Here is a 20,860-nt window from a genome sequence, read left to right on the forward strand (position 1 = left end):
TTATTCTATTAATCATTTTTTGGAAGTGTAAAAAATAAATTACTGAATATGGCGCGTGATTGACAATAAGCTTGGGCATGAGATGAATTCTTTATTTAGATTCTAAAATGGCTCAACTACTCGACGACCTTCAGCACTCAATTTGTGTTGGTTCTCTTCACTTTCGACAGATTGTTGGCTGTCACTTACCCACTCAAGTACAGACTGTTGAAACACAATCTCAAATACCCAATTATGACCAGCGCATCAGGTTTGTCTTATGCTCTACCCAATGTATAACTTTAGAGCCCCGCCCAGCCACTTTGCAAGATATTGAAATGAAATGGTTCTCATGTAATATAAAGACCATTGCACAAAACCTGACAAAATCTTGTCGTTTTGATTGACTAGGGTAGACGAAATTGACCGTCTACCTTGTGAAAAAGTGACCATTTATTGCACTTTTCCCAGATAATTGTCTCCTTTTGCAAGCCACGCGTTGTTACAAGTGGGATGTTAAAACATAGTTACGTAAGGTTGTTAAATATATGCTTGGACGAACACAATTGAAGAACTAATTTTTGCGACGCCTCTTAATTTGGGTTTGAGGAACTCTTTGCTCAACTGGTTTTTTACTCAGTTTTAGATTAGTGCATTAAAAGCTGCGTAAAAACTTGGCTTTCAGTAAATGCCGGCTATGTGCATGTAATAGGGGGTGCTAAAAACACAAAAAACATCAGCAGGCCAAAATGCTGCTGTCAAACAGATCCGACAGATGGAAAAGAGGAAGACTGTTCGAAGCTGTGGAATGAAGCTACATCGACGAAACAGACAACGTAAATTGCACAGTACCACTAAAGTCTATAGTTGCAATAACTCTTATTGCAAAATTTGTTAATTTAGCAACCAGAGCTTAACTAAGAGTGGCCGTTGCTCCAGTTTCTTACAGTGGTTTCATAGAAGCTTTGAAGAAGAGGGAAAATGATGTGAGCCCTATTGTTCTGGTAATAAATCTGATGGCTCATTTTTCTGGTGGCCTATTGTTCTGGAGCCCTATTCTTTTGGCAATAAACTGCATGTGGCTCGTAGCAAAGAAAACAACAAAAAAATAGTCGAGCTGTGGAGCTTGACTGTGTAGCCTGACTGTGGAGTTATTGTTGCTCCTAAAAATGCTACGAAACATTAGAAGTATGGATGATGCTGAGAAACAAATGGTACTCTTGAACTGAGGAAACTTGTGTCAAACTTGTGTCAAAAGGCAATTTTTATGACATGAACAATACACTCATCAGCATCTTTTAATATTACACCTAAATTATTGTTAAAATAAAAAGATTTTTATTTTAACAATAAATTAGGCGTAGCATTAAAAGATGCTGATGAGTGTATTGTTCATGCCAAAAAAATTGCTTTTTGAAATTTGGACGGTTCTCAATCTGGTAGAATTTTGCAAAAATGGCTTTAGGAACGCATCCAATTTTGCCTAAATGAAAACCATGTTGCATTCACCAAATCCTTGTCACCCAATTTTTTGTTGATGCGGAGTTAAACGACTACTTTTGGACACATTAGTTCAGTTTACAACAGAATAACAGATTCCTCACATCATTTTTTGTAGCTTGACTGTGGAGATGTTGTTGCTCCAAAGAAGTTCCACAAAGTTTCAGAAGATTGGATGTTGGTGAGAAACAAATTGTACTCTAGAACTGAGAAATTTTGTAATGTTTTTTGCAATGATTAGGCTTTTTTTTATAAATTGAGGTTTTTTCCTCAAAAAAATACAGCAACAAATCAGTTATATTAGCTAAAATAGCCAAAAATTTAAATGACGCCGTTACAATAAATAAAATGACAATAATGTTAGTTCTAAAAGGTGAGTTTTTGAAACCCGATCTGAGCTCAGGCAATATTTTGGTGTTTGAACAAATGTTTTGAGAAAGACTATTCCCGTGCGGCTATGTGACTTCTGTTTGATTTGTTTTTCTGTTGATCTGCTGTTAAGGGTTATTAAAGTTCATATACGAGTTCTAATGGAGCATATAGGTCTTTGTTGGAATCAATCAATTGGCAGCTACCTCTTTTATGACTCGTACACTCTATTGCAATAAGTAACTTATTGTGAATTTTTGAGTTTTATCCAAATTGTTCATGATTTCTTTCGTGTTATTATAAAGCCTTAATTTTAGCAGTGCTTCGTGCAGTTTTAGCAAAGGTACTTTCCCCCCATGGGAACCAATTCAATATATTCAGTTATTGTCATATCGTTTTTGTTGCTTTGTCACTGAGTGGTCACTTGCTCTATCTGTTGTACTTTTCACTTTCTTATATTCTAGTTTTACTGCTGTTAAGTCTCAATGATTCTCGATATGACAAAGCATCAAAAGTTAACTCATGTAATGTTTTCAGTTCAAAGTTAAATTTTTATGTGACTTCAAGTGCATTATTGGTTTTTTAAAAGTCATCTGAAATTTGAATATCACCACTACTACTTGTTAATTATACCGACTTTAACTTAGTGTCCTTACTGTCAATTTCACTGTTCATTGTTATATAGCAGCTATTTTAGTTTTTCTGTTAAGCAACCAAACGCCGAAAAGCATAAATGTAAACAGAAAACAACAAAATAAGGCAAGATTCAGTTATTACGAAAATAAATGTTTGTGTAGTGAATAACCTTAGCTATAACCTTAGCTTCAAACCAGAGCTATAAAACACCCCTGATTTGTATCAAAGTGAATTTTAACCTCTTCATTCGTTTTATTTTCCGTCTAACTTCCATCTAACTGTTTTGTTATTGACAGTTTTAGAAATTTTATTATTGACGTAATTGTTTGTTTTTTGTTGTCTCAGAGAAAAGGATATAAAATTCAACAATTAATCACAGCTACTCTCTGATTTTGCATATTACATTTACTCACTGCTTTCCTCTGAGAATGTTATTTACTGAGAAATCAGTTGTCTCCAACCTTTTCTTCTGAATTATTAAGCATCAGACTTAGACTTCATCTGATGTTATTCATAGGTTTAATGTTTTTTTTCAACTTCTTCTTCAGTGTTTTTGAAAGCAGTGTTCAGTGCTCCCGATGAATAATTGTTTTAAAAAGCTAACAGTTTTTTTTATAAAAAATACTTTTTCTAATTAATTTAAAGCCAATAATTTTGACTTTGGACAAATATCTTTTTTTTGTCGTTATCATTGCTCCTTAGATGATTGTTTGGATAACTTCAATGGTATTTTCTTTAATTTTTTTTCGGTATTCAATTCTTTTCGTTTTCTGCATATTTAAATTTATAATATCCGTGCACTGTGTACGGTTACAGATTGGGTTGGGGGGTTTTTCTTAAACACTTTAAAACTCGAGGTTACTGATGAAAATTTTCTACGTCTAACACTTTAATTAATTTATGAAAATTTAATTATTCAAATGTTTTAATACAGAGTTAAAATTATTGATTGGAAATTCAAGAAGTTTCAAAAGATGAGAAGATGAAAAGCTATTTAGAGAAAGGCAGCTCAATTATATGAGATTTATTTTTGATTATGGTCTTTGGTTTAGGTCCTATCAATGGTTGGTTAATCTTAGTTTTTTTTACCCATTTTCTTTAATCTCTATGGGATTTTCTCATAGTTAGTTTCTTACGCACAGGTTCCTGTTAGTTAGACTAACAGATATCAGTTTTAGCTGCCCGACAAACAAACATTCCTTGACGTCTCCCGTCAAGATGAAATTCCGTGATGATTCTTATTATTATTTATGATGCTTTCTTTATATTGTTAAAATCCAGTTTACTTTTAGTAAGAATCTCTTTTTTTTCTCCCATTTATTGTGAAAATTTTGAATAGTGCGTTCAATATGTTTTTTATGAGCTTGTCATACATTAAGTTCTATGGTTTACTACAAGTCATAGGTTTTAGTGGTAAACAAACGCTGCTGTTGCCGTTACCAAAAGGTATTGAAGTTTTTATAATTTTCGAAATTGTTAAAATTTACAATTGTGTGACCACGCAGCAAATAAAAATCAGGGAACCGGTTTTTTGGGTGCTATCTACAACTCAGCAGCTGAATTAGTTTCTTGAGCTCGCACCAATTGCCTCAATACTTCAAAACAACTCTTTAATTTAAAATTACTCCTGCACCCACTTTTCCATGAAAAACTGACAATACACCTTTTTTGACTTGTAATAAAGTCTCACTGTTGAAAGGTCTCTTCTGTTTTTAGCGAAAAATGATTGAATCTATTATTTAATATTCGTTTTACGGTTTTCTGATTTTGATGTCTCTTGATCATAAAAATTGTTAACTTTTGAAGTTTTCTTTCTTTTTTATTTTCTCTCTCTAAAAACAGACGATTTAAGGTTTGAAAACTAAGGCACGTCACTGGCTCTGTGATGTATCATTTTCGAATATGCTAAGTTTCCTTAATTTATAGCTAAGGTTTTCACTACACAACTATTTATTTTCGATTATTAAGAGGTGGCTTTTTTGTTGTTTTTCGTATACAATGAGGTTTTTCGGCGTTTAGTCGCTTAACGGAAAACACAATCAAGGATAGCTGCTTTTTAACGATGAATGGTATAAAAAACGTAACAATTTTGATTTGTGGTTACGTGTTTTTATTTTTTGATGCTGTCCATTTTTGCTGTTTTTGTTGCTTTTTTCTCAATTTTTTTTCGCAAAGTTGGCGTATGTATTCTGGGAATTTGTCTTGGGAATCTCATTAACAAGTTGTAAATAATTTTTTAAAAGTTTGATAACAGTAGTTTTCACAAAAAATGGAGTTCGGTTTAATAACGTCCCAAAAATGTCAACGTCCCAAAAAATTTAGACTGAATCTCTCTTTTTAACTGACTCAATGCCCATTAGGACTCAACTGCACTTTTTGTAAAAAAATTTACTCCTTCAAGTCACTAAATTACTTTCTAAACTGAAACCTGATGGAATTTCTAGGATCTCTCTAATCCATTAATTTGAAATTCAACCTTAATATTTCAAGACAGTTTTGATGGAGATGGTAGATATTTTGGCCGAGATGGACCGTATACATCGTTTAAAGGCTTCTATTGCTCGTGAAGTGACAAGATACAACTTCTGCTGAGGCATGATTTTTATATTAGTATCCTATTTAACAATTTTTAAATTTAGCGTCCAAAATTTTAAGACAAAGCGGTTGACGTGAAGAGTTTTTTTTTAAGTTTTCATGGTGATACAATTTTACAATCTATAAAATCTAGATAATATAAAATTGTTCAAATTTCCGACAACGGACTTACCAAAAAAAACAGAAGTCGTGTAAAGCAGTTGACGTCCAAATTGCGTTTCTCTATCAAAAATGAATTTTTCTCTGTCACTTTCTCTATCACAATGTATGAATTTTTCTCTATCGAAAGTGTTTCAGGGTACTAATATAAACAATACTTCAATACCAAATAGGTAAAATATGTCAAAAATTTGTCTGATTTATTGTACAAATAATCCTTTTTTTATACATTCTATTAGATGTGGTTTGTATGGTTATATGAAAAGACATTGTTGTCAGAATATTTAATGTTTTTTTTCATAAAAAATTTTTCCCCCTATAAGGATACAGCTTCAAGTATATTATTTTTCTTTTAGGGTTAAATACTGGATACGTGACCTCTACACGATCAGTGAACTCTCATGCAAGGTTAGAAGAAACTAGGTTCGAAAAAAGAATGCGGTGAAATATATACAATATCAGATTTCATCCATCGTCACATATTAAAATGGAAAATGGTTCCCATTAAAACTACTATAAACCTTTATTTTTCAGGAGAGAACGGAAAAACCAAGAGTCCGGTTATCTTTGCATTATTGAATGAAGACAATAATCCAAAATCAAAATTGGGAGCAACGACTTATTCTATTAATCATTTTTTGGAAGTGTAAAAAATAAATTACTGAATATGGCGCGTGATTGACAATAAGCTTGGGCATGAGATGAATTCATTATTTAGATTCTAAAATGGCTCAACTACTCGACGACCTTCAGCACTCAATTTGTGTTGGTTCTCTTCACTTTCGACAGATTGTTGGCTGTCACTTACCCACTCAAGTACAGACTGTTGAAACACAATCTCAAATACCCAATTATGACTAGCGCATCAGGTTTGTCTTATGCTCTACCCAATGTATAACTTTAGAGCCCCGCCCAGCCACTTTGCAAGATATTGAAATGAAATGGTTCTCATGTAATATAAAGACCATTGCACAAAACCTGACAAAATCTTGTCGTTTTGATTGACTAGGGTAGACGAAATTGACCGTCTACCTTGTGAAAAAGTGACCATTTATTGCACTTTTCCCAGATAATTGTCTCCTTTTGCAAGCCTAGCGTTGTTACAAGTGGGATGTTAAAACATAGTTACGTAAGGTTGTTAAATATATGCTTGGACGAACACAATTGAAGAACTAATTTTTGCGACGCCTCTTAATTTGGGTTTGAGGAACTCTTTGCTCAACTGGTTTTTTACTCAGTTTTAGATTAGTGCATTAAAAGCTGCGTAAAAACTTGGCTTTCAGTAAATGCCGGCTATGTGCATGTAATAGGGGGTGCTAAAAACACAAAAAACATCAGCAGGCCAAAATGCTGCTGTCAAACAGATCCGACAGATGGAAAAGAGGAAGACTGTTCGAAGCTGTGGAATGAAGCTACATCGACGAAACAGACAACGTAAATTGCACAGTACCACTAAAGTCTATAGTTGCAATAACTCTTATTGCAAAATTTGTTAATTTAGCAACCAGAGCTTAACTAAGAGTGGCCGTTGCTCCAGTTTCTTACAGTGGTTTCATAGAAGCTTTGAAGAAGAGGGAAAATGATGTGAGCCCTATTGTTCTGGTAATAAATCTGATGGCTCATTTTTCTGGTGGCCTATTGTTCTGGAGCCCTATTCTTTTGGCAATAAACTGCATGTGGCTCGTAGCAAAGAAAACAACAAAAAAATAATCGAGCTGTGGAGCTTGACTGTGTAGCCTGACTGTGGAGTTATTGTTGCTCCTAAAAATGCTACGAAACATTAGAAGTATGGATGATGCTGAGAAACAAATGGTACTCTTGAGCTGAGGAAACTTGTGTCAAACTTGTGTCAAAAGGCAATTTTTATGACATGAACAATACACTCATCAGCATCTTTTAATATTACACCTAAATTATTGTTAAAATAAAAAGATTTTTATTTTAACAATAAATTAGGCGTAGCATTAAAAGATGCTGATGAGTGTATTGTTCATGCCAAAAAAATTGCTTTTTGAAATTTGGACGGTTCTCAATCTGGTAGAATTTTGCAAAAATGGCTTTAGGAACGCATCCAATTTTGCCTAAATGAAAAACATGTTGCATTCACCAAATCCTTGTCACCCAATTTTTTGTTGATGCGGAGTTAAACGACTACTTTTGGACACATTAGTTCAGTTTACAACAGAATAACAGATTCCTCACATCATTTTTTGTAGCTTGACTGTGGAGATGTTGTTGCTCCAAAGAAGTTCCACAAAGTTTCAGAAGATTGGATGTTGGTGAGAAACAAATGGTACTCTAGAACTGAGAAAACTTGTGCGCCAACTCCAATTAACCATTTATTTACCTGAAACTAATATCAAAATTGAAAAAAAACCACAAATGATGGAAAGAAGAAGACTGTTCGAAGCTGTGGAATGAAGGTACATCGACAAAACAAAAAAAATTGTACGGATTATGCTGAGGCAACAGCAGCACGAGCTAAAATACCTCCAAGATCTGTTTGGCCGTGCAGCAACATCAATACTATCTTTAACAACAAAAGTGCAACTGGCTGTAATCAAATTTTGAGGGTACTTGAATGGGCCCCATTCTCATGAGGGAGAAACCGGAGATCATCAAAAAAAATTTCATTAATACTGCTTACAAGTCTTAGGAAAATGCGGTGTTTCTTCATATCCACTCTTTTTTGAGCTTCAAGACGCGCAAACCTTCCAAAGTGTACCTGGAACACTTTTACACAACCTAAAATGCACAGTAGCACTAAAGTCCACTAGCAAAAACTCTTATTAGGAAAATTTTATTTTAATAACCAGGGCTTAACTAATAGTGGCCGTTGCTCCAGTTTCTTATAGTGGTTTCATAGAAGCTTTGAAGAAGAGGGAAAATGATGCGAGCCCTATTGTTCTGGTAATATATCTGATGGCTCATTTTTTCTGGTGGCCTATTGTTCTGGAGCCCTATTCTTTTGGCAATAAACTGCATGTGGCTCGTAGCAAAGAAAACAACAAAAAAAATAGTCGAGCTGTGGAGCTTGACTGTGTAGCCTGACTGTGGAGTTTTTGTTGCTCCAAAAAATGCTTCGAAACATTAGAAGTATGGATGTTGCTGAGAATCAAATGGTACTCTTGAACTGAGGAAACTTGTGTCAAACTTGTGTCAAAAGTCAATTTTTATGGCATGAACAATACACTCATCGGCATCTTTATGATGTCACTGTTAAAAATAAAAAAAGATTTTTGTTTTAAAAAGAAAGTTGTTGTAGGATTAAAAGATGATGATGAGTGTATCGTTCATGCCATAAAAATTGCTTATTGAAATTTGGACGGTTCTCAATCTGGTGGAATTTTGCAAAATGACTTTAGGAACGCTTCCAATTTTGTCCAAATGAAAAACATGCCGCAATTACGAAACCCTTGTCACCCTATGTTTTTCTGTTTATGTTGACTCAGAATTAAGCGACTACTTTTGAACACTATACCCGGATCATATTCGATCAACCATTGACTTACCAAACTGTACCCGGAACACTTTTACACAACGTAAACTGCACAATCCAAACTGTATCTGGAACACTTTTATGCAACGTAAATTGCACAGTACCACGGAAGACAATACTTCCAATATCTCTTTCTAAAAAATTTGTGAATTTCTTAAAGCAACAAGAGCCTAACTTTTAGTGGCCGTTGTTCCAACTTCTAATAGTGGTTTCCAAGCAGCTTTGAAGAAGAGAAAAAATGGTGTGAGCCCTATTGCTCGGGTAAAAAATCTGGTGGCTCGTTTGCTCTGGTGGCCTATTGTTCTGGTGGCTCGTAGCAAGAAAACAATCGATTTTTTTAAACATTAAATTAGGTGTAGTTTTAAGAGATGGTGATGAAGATTTTGTTCATGCCGTGAAAATGTCCCTTTTTGCAATTTGAACATGTCTCAATCTGATGGGATTTTGCACAACGTATTTAGAAACGCTTTCAATTCTATCTAGATGAAAAAAATGCTGCATTAACCAAACTCTTGTCACCCAATGATTTTGTTTATGAAGAGTTGAACAACTACTTTTGAACACATTAACAAATAACAGGTTCATTACAGCTTTTTTGGAGCTGGACTGTGGAGTTATTGCTGTTCCAAACAATTTAGAAAAGTTGCGTGGGAACTCCAATCAACCATTGATTTACCTGAAACTAATAACAACATTAAGAAAACCATAAAAAAGTTCAACAAAGATTGGGACTTGCTATAGGTTCGCCAATTTATACAGCATTATGTTTACCGTGACACGTTGACGAAATTGAGGCTTTGTTGGTTAATTTAATTCATCCTGCTGGCCACAATATGCGTCTGGCCGGCCCTAAGAAGGCCTTTTTACTGCGGTGTAAGAATCCTTCCGATGAAGGTAACAAAAATTTAGAATTATTTGATGGTCTCAGACAACTAAATTATTTGATGATCTCAGGCAACTCAGGCCTGCTAAAAAATAGTTGGCTCAGGACTAAGCAAGAGATCTTGAGGTCAATTTCTCTCGCAATCAGTAAAACTGATATAGGAGTTCGAAAAGCAACAGACCAAATAACAATTTTATATAGTAATTCACTGTCTCCCTCGTGTGACCTGGTAGAGACGTTAAGAATGGAAAGTCCAGCGGGAAAGGGTAATTTTTATAGCTGTAGAAAATTTAAGTAAAACAGAAATCTTACAACTGACGGCAACAAAAGGTTCATGAAGGATCAGCTTCTCGAAAAACAGTCTTCATTGAGAGAGAAATGTTGCTTGTTCTGGCTCTTTTTGCCTATTTCAGGAGCGTTGCTGGTTGGAGGACTTATTCCCCGCCCTGGTCTCACACTTTGCTGAATGGTGAAATTCTAAATGATCTTATTTATATAAATGGTGTCCCAGTGCATGAAGCAAAAAGACAATGCCCTTTTCGCAAAGCAGGAGCTTTATAATCTATCTCTTTGTTACCATGCAGCATACTGTCAAGGTCGAGGCGTTATCAAAACTCGATTTAATCGCATGCGCGACAAATTAGTTTTAGCTTGTTTGTCAGATCTTTTTGTGCTTGTGAGCGATCAGTAGAACATACTACCTAATGAAACTTTTAGGCCAGGCAACATTTACTTGCGTGACTCGTGTTAGTTCAGCCAGCAGCCCTGAACATATTTCATCTGCAAGCTTAGTCTTGCTCTGGTATCAGCTGTGGACAAGACCTAAGACACAAGAGATGCCCAAAAGCGCACCAATAGAGAAGCGTTCATTTTCTTCCAATGGTGTTTGAGTCTTTTGGATGTTTCTAAGAGACAGTTAGAACATTTAATTTGATCGCAGCTCTATCTTTTAACTGCTGTCCTCAACTCGGGATTTTCCTTACGCTTCATGTGATTAGCACAGTCATTGTCCGTAACTGCTCTGAGAGGCACCAATGTATTTTTAGCACCAAATCTATAGTGAGAACTTTTATTAGGAAACGGTGATCGCTTTTATTAGGAAACGGTGATCGCTCATCTGCCTAGCTGATTGCAGATAAGGATTTATATTAACAAATTTATCAATCAATGAGAAGTGACCCAAATTTGATTTGTTTCTTTTGTCTTACCCAAAAAATTTCAAATCCAAAGATTCGTTTATACACAAGTGCAGGAAATTTGAAATAAAAAGCGACAAGAAGTAGAATCGGCGATCAAAATTGGAAACAAGATTTTTTTCAAAAATGAATTTTAACAGCATTCTCGGCTGTGATTAAAAACGAACAAAAGACGTGATTTTAAAGTTTCAAAATGTTCGAAAACAATATCATCGAGATTTGTCAGTGTCATAATTGGAATGCAGTTTTAGTGTAGTATAAAATAATTTTAGGGCTTTTGAGTTTCAATTGTTTCAAATGAGTTGCCGAGTTGTAAATTTTTACAATTTTTGACTGGTTTTCACAACTTTGCTCTCACTTTCCCGTACTTTTTGTTGAATCTTGATAAACTTTGTGAAAAGTGTGTAATGTTTGAAAAAAAGAATCCTGAATTGCTCGGTTTCAGTTCTTCTGTTCAAATTTTAAGCAGTTTTGACCTTTTCAATTTATTCTATTCAATAAAAAATGTCGACAGATTGGCTGTTTGTAGAGAATTTTTTTCAAACTCAGTCTATTTTGCCGTACTTCTTAGAAACGTTCAACCTTTTTACAACAAAAAAATTATTTGTTGGTTCAAAAATAGAAGCAGAAGTGTCCACTTTATTAATTTAACAGAAATTTTGGTTTTTTTGCAGTAATTCAAACATGTTGAATGGAAAGAGATAAAAGAAGAAGACTGTTCGAACCTCTGGAATGAAGCTATATATCGACGAAACAGACAACGTAAATTGCACAGTACCACTAAAGCCTATAGTTGCAAAAACTCATATTACAAAATTTGTCAATTTAGAAACCAGAGCCTAACTAATAGTGGCCGTTGCTCCAGTTTCCTATAGTGGTTTCTTAGCAGTTTTGAAGAAAAGGAAAAATGTTTCGAGCCCTATTGTTCTGGTAAAAAATTTAGTGGCTCGTTTGTTCCGGTGGCCTATTGTTCTGGATCCTATTGTTCTGGCAAAAAATTTCAAGTGGCTTGTAGCAAAGAAAACAATAAGAAAATAGTCGAACTGTGGAGCTTGGCTTTGTAGCTTGTCTGTGGAGTTATTGTTGCTCCAAAAAATTCTACGAGACTTTAGAAGTTTGGATAGTGCTGAGAAGCAAATGGCACTCTAGAATTGAGGAAACTTGTGTCAAACTTGTGACAAAAGGCAATTTTTATGACATGAGCAATACACTCATCAGCATCTTTTAACGTTACACCTAAATTATTGTTAAAAAAAGATTTTTTTTTTAACAATAAATTATGTGTAGCATTAAAAGATGCTGATGAGTGTATTGTTCATGCCTTAAAAATTGCTTTTTAAAATTTAGACGTTTCTCAATCTGGTAGAAATTTGCAAAAATGACTTTAGGAACGCCTCCATTTTTGCCCAGACGGAAAACATGCTGCATTTACCAAATCCTTGTCACCCAATGTTTTTGTTGATGCAGAGTTAAACGACTACTTTTGAACACATTGGTTCAGTTTATGACAAAATAACAGGTTCCTTACATCATTTTTTGTAGATTGACTGTGGCGTTGTTGTTGCTCCAAAGAAATTCTTCGAAGTTTTAGAAGATTAGATGTTGCTGAGAAACAAATGCTACTCTAGAACTGAGAAAACTTGTTTGCGAACTCCAATTAGCAATTTATTTAACTGAACCTAATAATAAATTTGAAAATACCACAAAAGATGGAAAGAAGAAGACTGTTCAATGCTGTGGAATGAAGCTACATCGACTAAACAGAAAAAAATCTTGTACGGATTCTGTTGAGGCAACAGCAGCACGAGCAAAAATACCTCAAAGATCTGTTTGGCTGTGCAGCAACATCAATACTATCTTTGACAACAAAACTGCAGCTGGCAGTAATCAAATTTTGAGGGTACTTGAATGGCCCCATCCCCATGAGGGAGAAACCGGAGATCATCAAAAAAATTTGATTAAAACAGATTACCAGTCTTATAAAAATGTGGTGTTTCTTCATATCCAGTCTTCTTCGAGCTTCAAGACGCGCAAACCTTCCAAACTGTACCTGGATCAATTCTACACAACCTAAATTGAAAAGTAGCACTAAAGTCCACTAGCAAAAACTATTATTCCGAAATTTCTTAATTTAACAGCCAGAGCTCAACTAATAGTGGCCGTTGCTCCAGTTTCCTGTAGTGGTTTCTTAGCAGCTTTGCAGAAGAGGAAAATGGTGTGAGCCCTATTGTTCTGGCAATAAACTGCATGTGGCTTGTAGCAACGAAAAGAACAAAAAAATGGTCGAGCTGTGGAGTTTGACTGTGTAGCTTGACTGTGGAGTATTTGTTGCTCCGAAAATTCTACGAAACTTTAGAAGTTTGGATGTCGCTGAGAAACAAATGGTACTCTAGAACTGAGGAAAGTTGTGTCAGACTTGTGTCAAAAGACAATTTTTACGGCGTCAACAGTACACTCATCAGCATTTTTTGATGTTACACCTAAAATACTGTTAAAAATAAAGATTATTGTTTTAACAAGAAATTTGTTGTAGCATTAAAAGATGACGATGAGTGTATCGTTCATGCCATAAAAATTGCTTTTTGAATTTTGGACGGTTCTCAATCTGGCGGAATTTTGCAAAATGACTTTAGGAACGCTTCCATTTTTGTCTAGGTGAAAAACATGCCGCAATCACAAAACCCTTGTAACCCTATGTTTTTGTGTTTATGTTGACTCAGAGTTAAGCAATTACTCTGAGACACTATAACCGGATCACTTTCTAACTCCAATCAACCCCTGACTTATCAAGCTGTACCCTGAACACTTTTACACAACGTAAATTGCACAGTTCAAAGTGTACCCGGAAAAATTTTACACGACGTAAACTGTACAGTAGCACTAAAGACCACTAGCAAAAGCTCTCATTATGAAATTTTTTAATTTAATAACCAGAATTTAACTAATAGTGGCCGTTACTCCATTTTCCTATAGTGGTTTCCTAGCAGTTTTGAAGAAAAGGAAAAATGTTTCGAGCCCTATTGTTCTGGTAAAAAATTTAGTGGCTCGTTTGTTCCGGTGGCCTATTGTTCTGGATCCTATTGTTCTGGCAAAAAACTTCAAGTGGCTTGTAGCAAAGAAAACAATAAGAAAATAGTCGAACTGTGGAGCTTGGCTTTGTAGCTTGTCTGTGGAGTTATTGTTGCTCCAAAAAATTCTACGAGACTTTAGAAGTTTGGATAGTGCTGAGAAGCAAATGGCACTCTAGATTTGAGGAAACTTGTGTCAAACTTGTGACAAAAGACAATTTTTATGACATGAGCAATACACTCATCAGCATCTTTTAATGTTACACCTAAATTATTGTTAAAAAAAGATTTTTTTTTAACAATAAATTAGGTGTAGCAATAAAAGATGCTGATGAGTGTATTGTTCATGCCTTAAAAATTGCTTTTTAAAATTTAGACGTTTCTCAATCTGGTAGAAATTTGCAAAAATGACTTTAGGAACGCCTCCATTTTTGCCCAGACGGAAAACATGCTGCATTTACCAAATCCTTGTCACCCAATGTTTTTGTTGATGCAGAGTTAAACGACTACTTTTGAACACATTGGTTCAGTTTATGACAAAATAACAGGTTCCTTACATCATTTTTTGTAGATTGACTGTGGCGTTGTTGTTGCTCCAAAGAAATTCTTCGAAGTTTTAGAAGATTAGATGTTGCTGAGAAACAAATGCTACTCTAGAACTGAGAAAACTTGTTTGCGAACTCCAATTAGCAATTTATTTAACTGAACCTAATAATAAATTTGAAAATACCACAAAAGATGGAAAGAAGAAGACTGTTCAATGCTGTGGAATGAAGCTACATCGACTAAACAGAAAAAAATCTTGTACGGATTCTGTTGAGGCAACAGCAGCACGAGCAAAAATACCTCAAAGATCTGTTTGGCTGTGCAGCAACATCAATACTATCTTTGACAACAAAACTGCAGCTGGCAGTAATCAAATTTTGAGGGTACTTGAATGGCCCCATCCCCATGAGGGAGAAACCGGAGATCATCAAAAAAATTTGATTAAAACAGATTACCAGTCTTATAAAAATGTGGTGTTTCTTCATATCCAGTCTTTTTCGAGCTTCAAGACGCGCAAACCTTCCAAACTGTACCTGGATCAATTCTACACAACCTAAATTGAAAAGTAGCACTAAAGTCCACTAGCAAAAACTATTATTCCGAAATTTCTTAATTTAACAGCCAGAGCTCAACTAATAGTGGCCGTTGCTCCAGTTTCCTGTAGTGGTTTCTTAGCAGCTTTGCAGAAGAGGAAAATGGTGTGAGCCCTATTGTTCTGGCAATAAACTGCATGTGGCTTGTAGCAACGAAAAGAACAAAAAAATGGTCGAGCTGTGGAGTTTGACTGTGTAGCTTGACTGTGGAGTATTTGTTGCTCCGAAAATTCTACGAAACTTTAGAAGTTTGGATGTCGCTGAGAAACAAATGGTACTCTAGAACTGAGGAAAGTTGTGTCAGACTTGTGTCAAAAGACAATTTTTACGGCGTCAACAGTACACTCATCAGCATTTTTTGATGTTACACATAAAATACTGTTAAAAATAAAGATTATTGTTTTAACAAGAAATTTGTTGTAGCATTAAAAGATGACGATGAGTGTATCGTTCATGCCATAAAAATTGCTTTTTGAATTTTGGACGGTTCTCAATCTGGCGGAATTTTGCAAAATGACTTTAGGAACGCTTCCATTTTTGTCTAGGTGAAAAACATGCCGCAATCACAAAACCCTTGTAACCCTATGTTTTTGTGTTTATGTTGACTCAGAGTTAAGCAATTACTCTGAGACACTATAACCGGATCACTTTCTAACTCCAATCAACCCCTGACTTATCAAGCTGTACCCTGAACACTTTTACACAACGTAAATTGCACAGTTCAAAGTGTACCCGGAAAAATTTTACACGACGTAAACTGTACAGTAGCACTAAAGACCACTAGCAAAAGCTCTCATTATGAAATTTTTTAATTTAATAACCAGAATTTAACTAATAGTGGCCGTTACTCCATTTTCCTATAGTGGTTTCCTAGCAGTTTTGAAGAAAAGGAAAAATGTTTCGAGCCCTATTGTTCTGGTAAAAAATTTAGTGGCTCGTTTGTTCCGGTGGCCTATTGTTCTGGATCCTATTGTTCTGGCAAAAAACTTCAAGTGGCTTGTAGCAAAGAAAACAATAAGAAAATAGTCGAACTGTGGAGCTTGGCTTTGTAGCTTGTCTGTGGAGTTATTGTTGCTCCAAAAAATTCTACGAGACTTTAGAAGTTTGGATAGTGCTGAGAAGCAAATGGCACTCTAGAATTGAGGAAACTTGTGTCAAACTTGTGACAAAAGACAATTTTTATGACATGAGCAATACACTCATCAGCATCTTTTAATGTTACACCTAAATTATTGTTAAAAAAAGATTTTTTTTTAACAATAAATTAGGTGTAGCAATAAAAGATGCTGATGAGTGTATTGTTCATGCCTTAAAAATTGCTTTTTAAAATTTAGACATTTCTCAATCTGGTAGAAATTTGCAAAAATGACTTTAGGAACGCCTCCATTTTTGCCCAGACGGAAAACATGCTGCATTTACCAAATCCTTGTCACCCAATGTTTTTGTTGATGCAGAGTTAAACGACTACTTTTGAACACATTGGTTCAGTTTATGACAAAATAACAGGTTCCTTACATCATTTTTTGTAGATTGACTGTGGCGTTGTTGTTGCTCCAAAGAAATTCTTCGAAGTTTTAGAAGATTAGATGTTGCTGAGAAACAAATGCTACTCTAGAACTGAGAAAACTTGTTTGCGAACTCCAATTAGCAATTTATTTAACTGAACCTAATAATAAATTTGAAAATACCACAAAAGATGGAAAGAAGAAGACTGTTCAATGCTGTGGAATGAAGCTACATCGACTAAACAGAAAAAAATCTTGTACGGATTCTGTTGAGGCAACAGCAGCACGAGCAAAAATACCTCAAAGATCTGTTTGGCTGTGCAGCAACATCAATACTATCTTTGACAACAAAACTGCAGCTGGCAGTAATCAAATTTTGAGGGTACTTGAATGGCCCCATCCCCATGAGGGAGAAACCGGAGATCATCAAAAAAATTTGATTAAAACAGATTACCAGTCTTATAAAAATGTGGTGTTTCTTCATATCCAGTCTTTTTCGAGCTTCAAGACGCGCAAACCTTCCAAACTGTACCTGGATCAATTCTACACAACCTAAATTGAAAAGTAGCACTAAAGTCCACTAGCAAAAACTATTATTCCGAAATTTCTTAATTTAACAGCCAGAGCTCAACTAATAGTGGCCGTTGCTCCAGTTTCCTGTAGTGGTTTCTTAGCAGCTTTGCAGAAGAGGAAAATGGTGTGAGCCCTATTGTTCTGGCAATAAACTGCATGTGGCTTGTAGCAACGAAAAGAACAAAAAAATGGTCGAGCTGTGGAGTTTGACTGCGTAGCTTGACTGTGGAGTATTTGTTGCTCCGAAAATTCTACGAAACTTTAGAAGTTTGGATGTCGCTGAGAAACAAATGGTACTCTAGAACTGAGGAAAGTTGTGTCAGACTTGTGTCAAAAGACAATTTTTACGGCGTCAACAGTACACTCATCAGCATTTTTTGATGTTACACCTAAAATACTGTTAAAAATAAAAAAGATTATTGTTTTAACAAGAAATTTGTTGTAGCATTAAAAGATGACGATGAGTGTATCGTTCATGCCATAAAAATTGCTTTTTGAATTTTGGACGGTTCTCAATCTGGCGGAATTTTGCAAAATGACTTTAGGAACGCTTCCATTTTTGTCTAGGTGAAAAACATGCCGCAATCACAAAACCCTTGTAACCCTATGTTTTTGTGTTTATGTTGACTCAGAGTTAAGCAATTACTCTGAGACACTATAACCGGATCACTTTCGAACTCCAATCAACCCCTGACTTATCAAGCTGTACCCTGAACACTTTTACACAACGTAAATTGCACAGTTCAAAGTGTACCCGGAAAACTTTTACACGACGTAAACTGTACAGTAGCACTAAAGACCACTAGCAAAAGCTCTCATTATGAAATTTTTTAATTTAATAACCAGAATTTAACTAATAGTGGCCGTTACTCCATTTTCCTATAGTGGTTTCCTAGCAGCTTTGAAGAAGAGGAAAATTGGTGTGAGCCATATTGCTCTGGTAATAAATCTGGTGGCTGTTTTTTTTCTGGTGGCCTATTGTTCTGGAGTCTTATTGTCTTGGCAATAGACTGCATGTGGCTTGTAGCAAAGAAAACAACAAAAAAATAGACGAGCTGTGGATTTTGACTGTGTAGCTTGACTGTGGAGTTATTGTTGCTCCAAAAACTTCTACGAGACTTTAGAAGTTTGGATAGTGCTGAGAAGCAAATGGCACTCTAGAATTGAGGAAACTTGTGTCAAACTTGTGACAAAAGGCAATTTTTATGACATGAGCAATACATTCATCAGCATCTTTTTGATGTTACAACTAAAAAACTGTTAAAATGAAAAAGATTTTTGTTTTAACAAGAAATTTGTTGTAACAATAAAAGATGATGATGAGTGTATCGTTCATGCCATAAAAATTGCTTATTGAAATTTGGACGGTTCTCAATCTGGTGGAATTTTGCAAAATGACTTTAGGAACGCTTCCATTTTTGTCTAGATGAAAAACATGCCGCAATCACAAAACCCTTGTCACCCTATGTTTTTGTGTTTATGTTGACTCAGAGTTAAGCAAATGCTCTGAAACACTATAACCGGATCACTTTCAAACTCCAATCAACCACTGACTTACCAAGCTGTAACCGGAACACTTTTACACAACGTAAATTGCACAGTTCAAACTGTACCCGGAACATTTCACACAACGTAATTTGCACAGTTCAAACTGTACCCGGATCACTTTTATACAACGTAAACTGCACAATCCAAAATGAATATAGAACACTTTCATGCAACATAAATTGCACAGTACAACGGAAGACCATACTTCCAATATCTCTTATTAAGAAATTTGTGAATTTAGCAACAAGAGCTTAACTATTAGTGGCGGTTGTTCCAACTTCTAATAGTGGTTTCCTAGCAGGTTTGAAGAAGAGAAAAAAATTATGTGAGCCCTATTGTTCTGGTAAAAAATCTGGTGGCTCGTTTGTTCTGGTGGCCTGTTGTTCTGGAGTCCTATTGTTCTTTTGGCTCGTAGCAAGAAAACAATAGATTTTTTAAACATTAATTTAGGTGTAGCTTTAAGAGATGGTGATGAAGGTTTTGTTCATGCCGTGAAAATGTCCCTTTTTGCAATTTGAACATGTCTCAATCTGATGGAATTTGGACAGTGACTTTAGGAACGCTTTCAATTCTATCCAGATGAAAAACATGCTGCATTAACCAAACTCTTGTAACCCAATCTTTTTGTTTATGCAGAGTTGAACAATTACTTATGAACACATTAAAAAATAACAAGTTCATTACAGCTTTTTTGGAGCTTGACTGTGGAGTTACTGCTGCTCCAAAAAATTGGGAAAAGTTGTGTGGCAACACCGATCAACCAATGATTTACCTGAAACTAATAACAACATTAAGAAAATCATGAAAAAGTTTAACAAAAATTGGGACTTGCAATAGGTTTGCCAATTTATACAGCATTATGTTAACCCGTGACAGGTTGACAAAATTGGAAGAGAAATTGTTAAGAATGGAAAGTCCAGCGGGAAAGGGTAATTTTTATAGCTGTAGAAAAATCAATTAAAACAGAAACCTTACAACTGACGGCAACAAAAGGTTCATGAAGGATTAGATTCTTGAAAAACAGTCTTCATTGAGAGAGAAATTTTGCTTGTTCTGGCTCTTTTTGCCAATTTCAGGACCATTGCTGGTTGGAGGACTTTTTCCCAGCCCTGGTCTCACATTTTGCTGAATGGTGAAATTCTAAATGATCTTATTTATATAAATGGTGTCCCAGTGCATGAAGCAGAAAGACAATGCCCTTTTCGTGCTTGTGAGCGATCAGTATTTGTGAGCGATCAGTTTTTGTGCGACCAGTTTTTGTGCTTGTGAGCGATCAGTAGAACAAACTACTTAATGAAACTTTTAGGCCAGGCAACATTTACTTGCGTGACTCGTGTTAGTTCAGCCAGCAGCCCTGAACGTGGCAACATATTCATCTGCAAGCTTAGTCTTGCTCTGGTATCAGCTGTGGACAAGACCTAAGACACAAGATATGCCCAAAAACGCACCAATAGAGAAGCGTTCATTTTCTTCCAATGTTGTTTGAGTCTTTTGGATGTTTCTAAGAGGCAGTTAGAACGACATTTAATTTGATCGCAGCTCTACCTTTTAACTGCTGTCCTCAACTCGCGGGATTTTCCTTACGCTTCATGTGATTAGCACAGTCATTGTCCGTAAGTGCTCCGAGAGGCACCAATCTATTTTTAGCACCAAATCTATAGTAAGAACTTTTATTAGGAAACGGTGATCACTTTTATTAGGAAACGGTGATCGCTCATCTGCCTAGCTGATTGCAGATAAGGATTTATATTAACAAATTTATCAATCAATGAGAAGTGGCCGAAATTTGACTTTGTTTCTTTTGTCCTACCCAAAAAATTTCAAATCCGAAGATTCGTTTATACACAAGTGCAGGACATTTGAAATAAAAAGCGACAAGGAGTAGAATTGGCGAGTAGAACTATAAATGCATTCTCGACTGTGATTAAAAACGCACAAAAGACGTGATTTTAAAGTCTCATTAGAGAAAAAGTGATGTGAGCCCTATTGTTCTGGTAAAAACTCTGGTGGCTCGTTTGTTCTGGTGGCCTATTGTTCTGGAGTCCTATTGTTCTTGTAGCTCGTAGCAAGAAGAAAATAGATTTTTCTAAACATTAATTTAGGTGTAGCTTTAAGAGATGGTGATGAAGGTTTTGTTCATGCCATGAAAAGGTCCCTTTTTTGCAGTTTGAACATGTCTCAATCTAATGGAATTTTGCACAGTGACTTTAG

General features: G+C 35.5%; 1 protein-coding gene across 1 annotated transcript in view; it reads left to right on the forward strand.

The window, feature by feature from the left end:
- The window catches only part of LOC142341704 (uncharacterized), an 85,546-nt gene that overhangs the window by 35,016 nt on the left and 29,670 nt on the right, over positions 1-20,860 (forward strand). The window contains exon 3 of the mRNA XM_075392860.1: positions 100-250. Coding sequence (XP_075248975.1) covers positions 100-250 — 151 coding nt within the window. The remainder of the gene's footprint in view (positions 1-99; positions 251-20,860) is intronic.

This window comes from Convolutriloba macropyga, chromosome 6 (assembly GCF_964194025.1).
Source record: "Convolutriloba macropyga chromosome 6, txConMacr16.3, whole genome shotgun sequence".
NCBI lineage: Eukaryota > Metazoa > Xenacoelomorpha > Acoela > Convolutidae > Convolutriloba > Convolutriloba macropyga.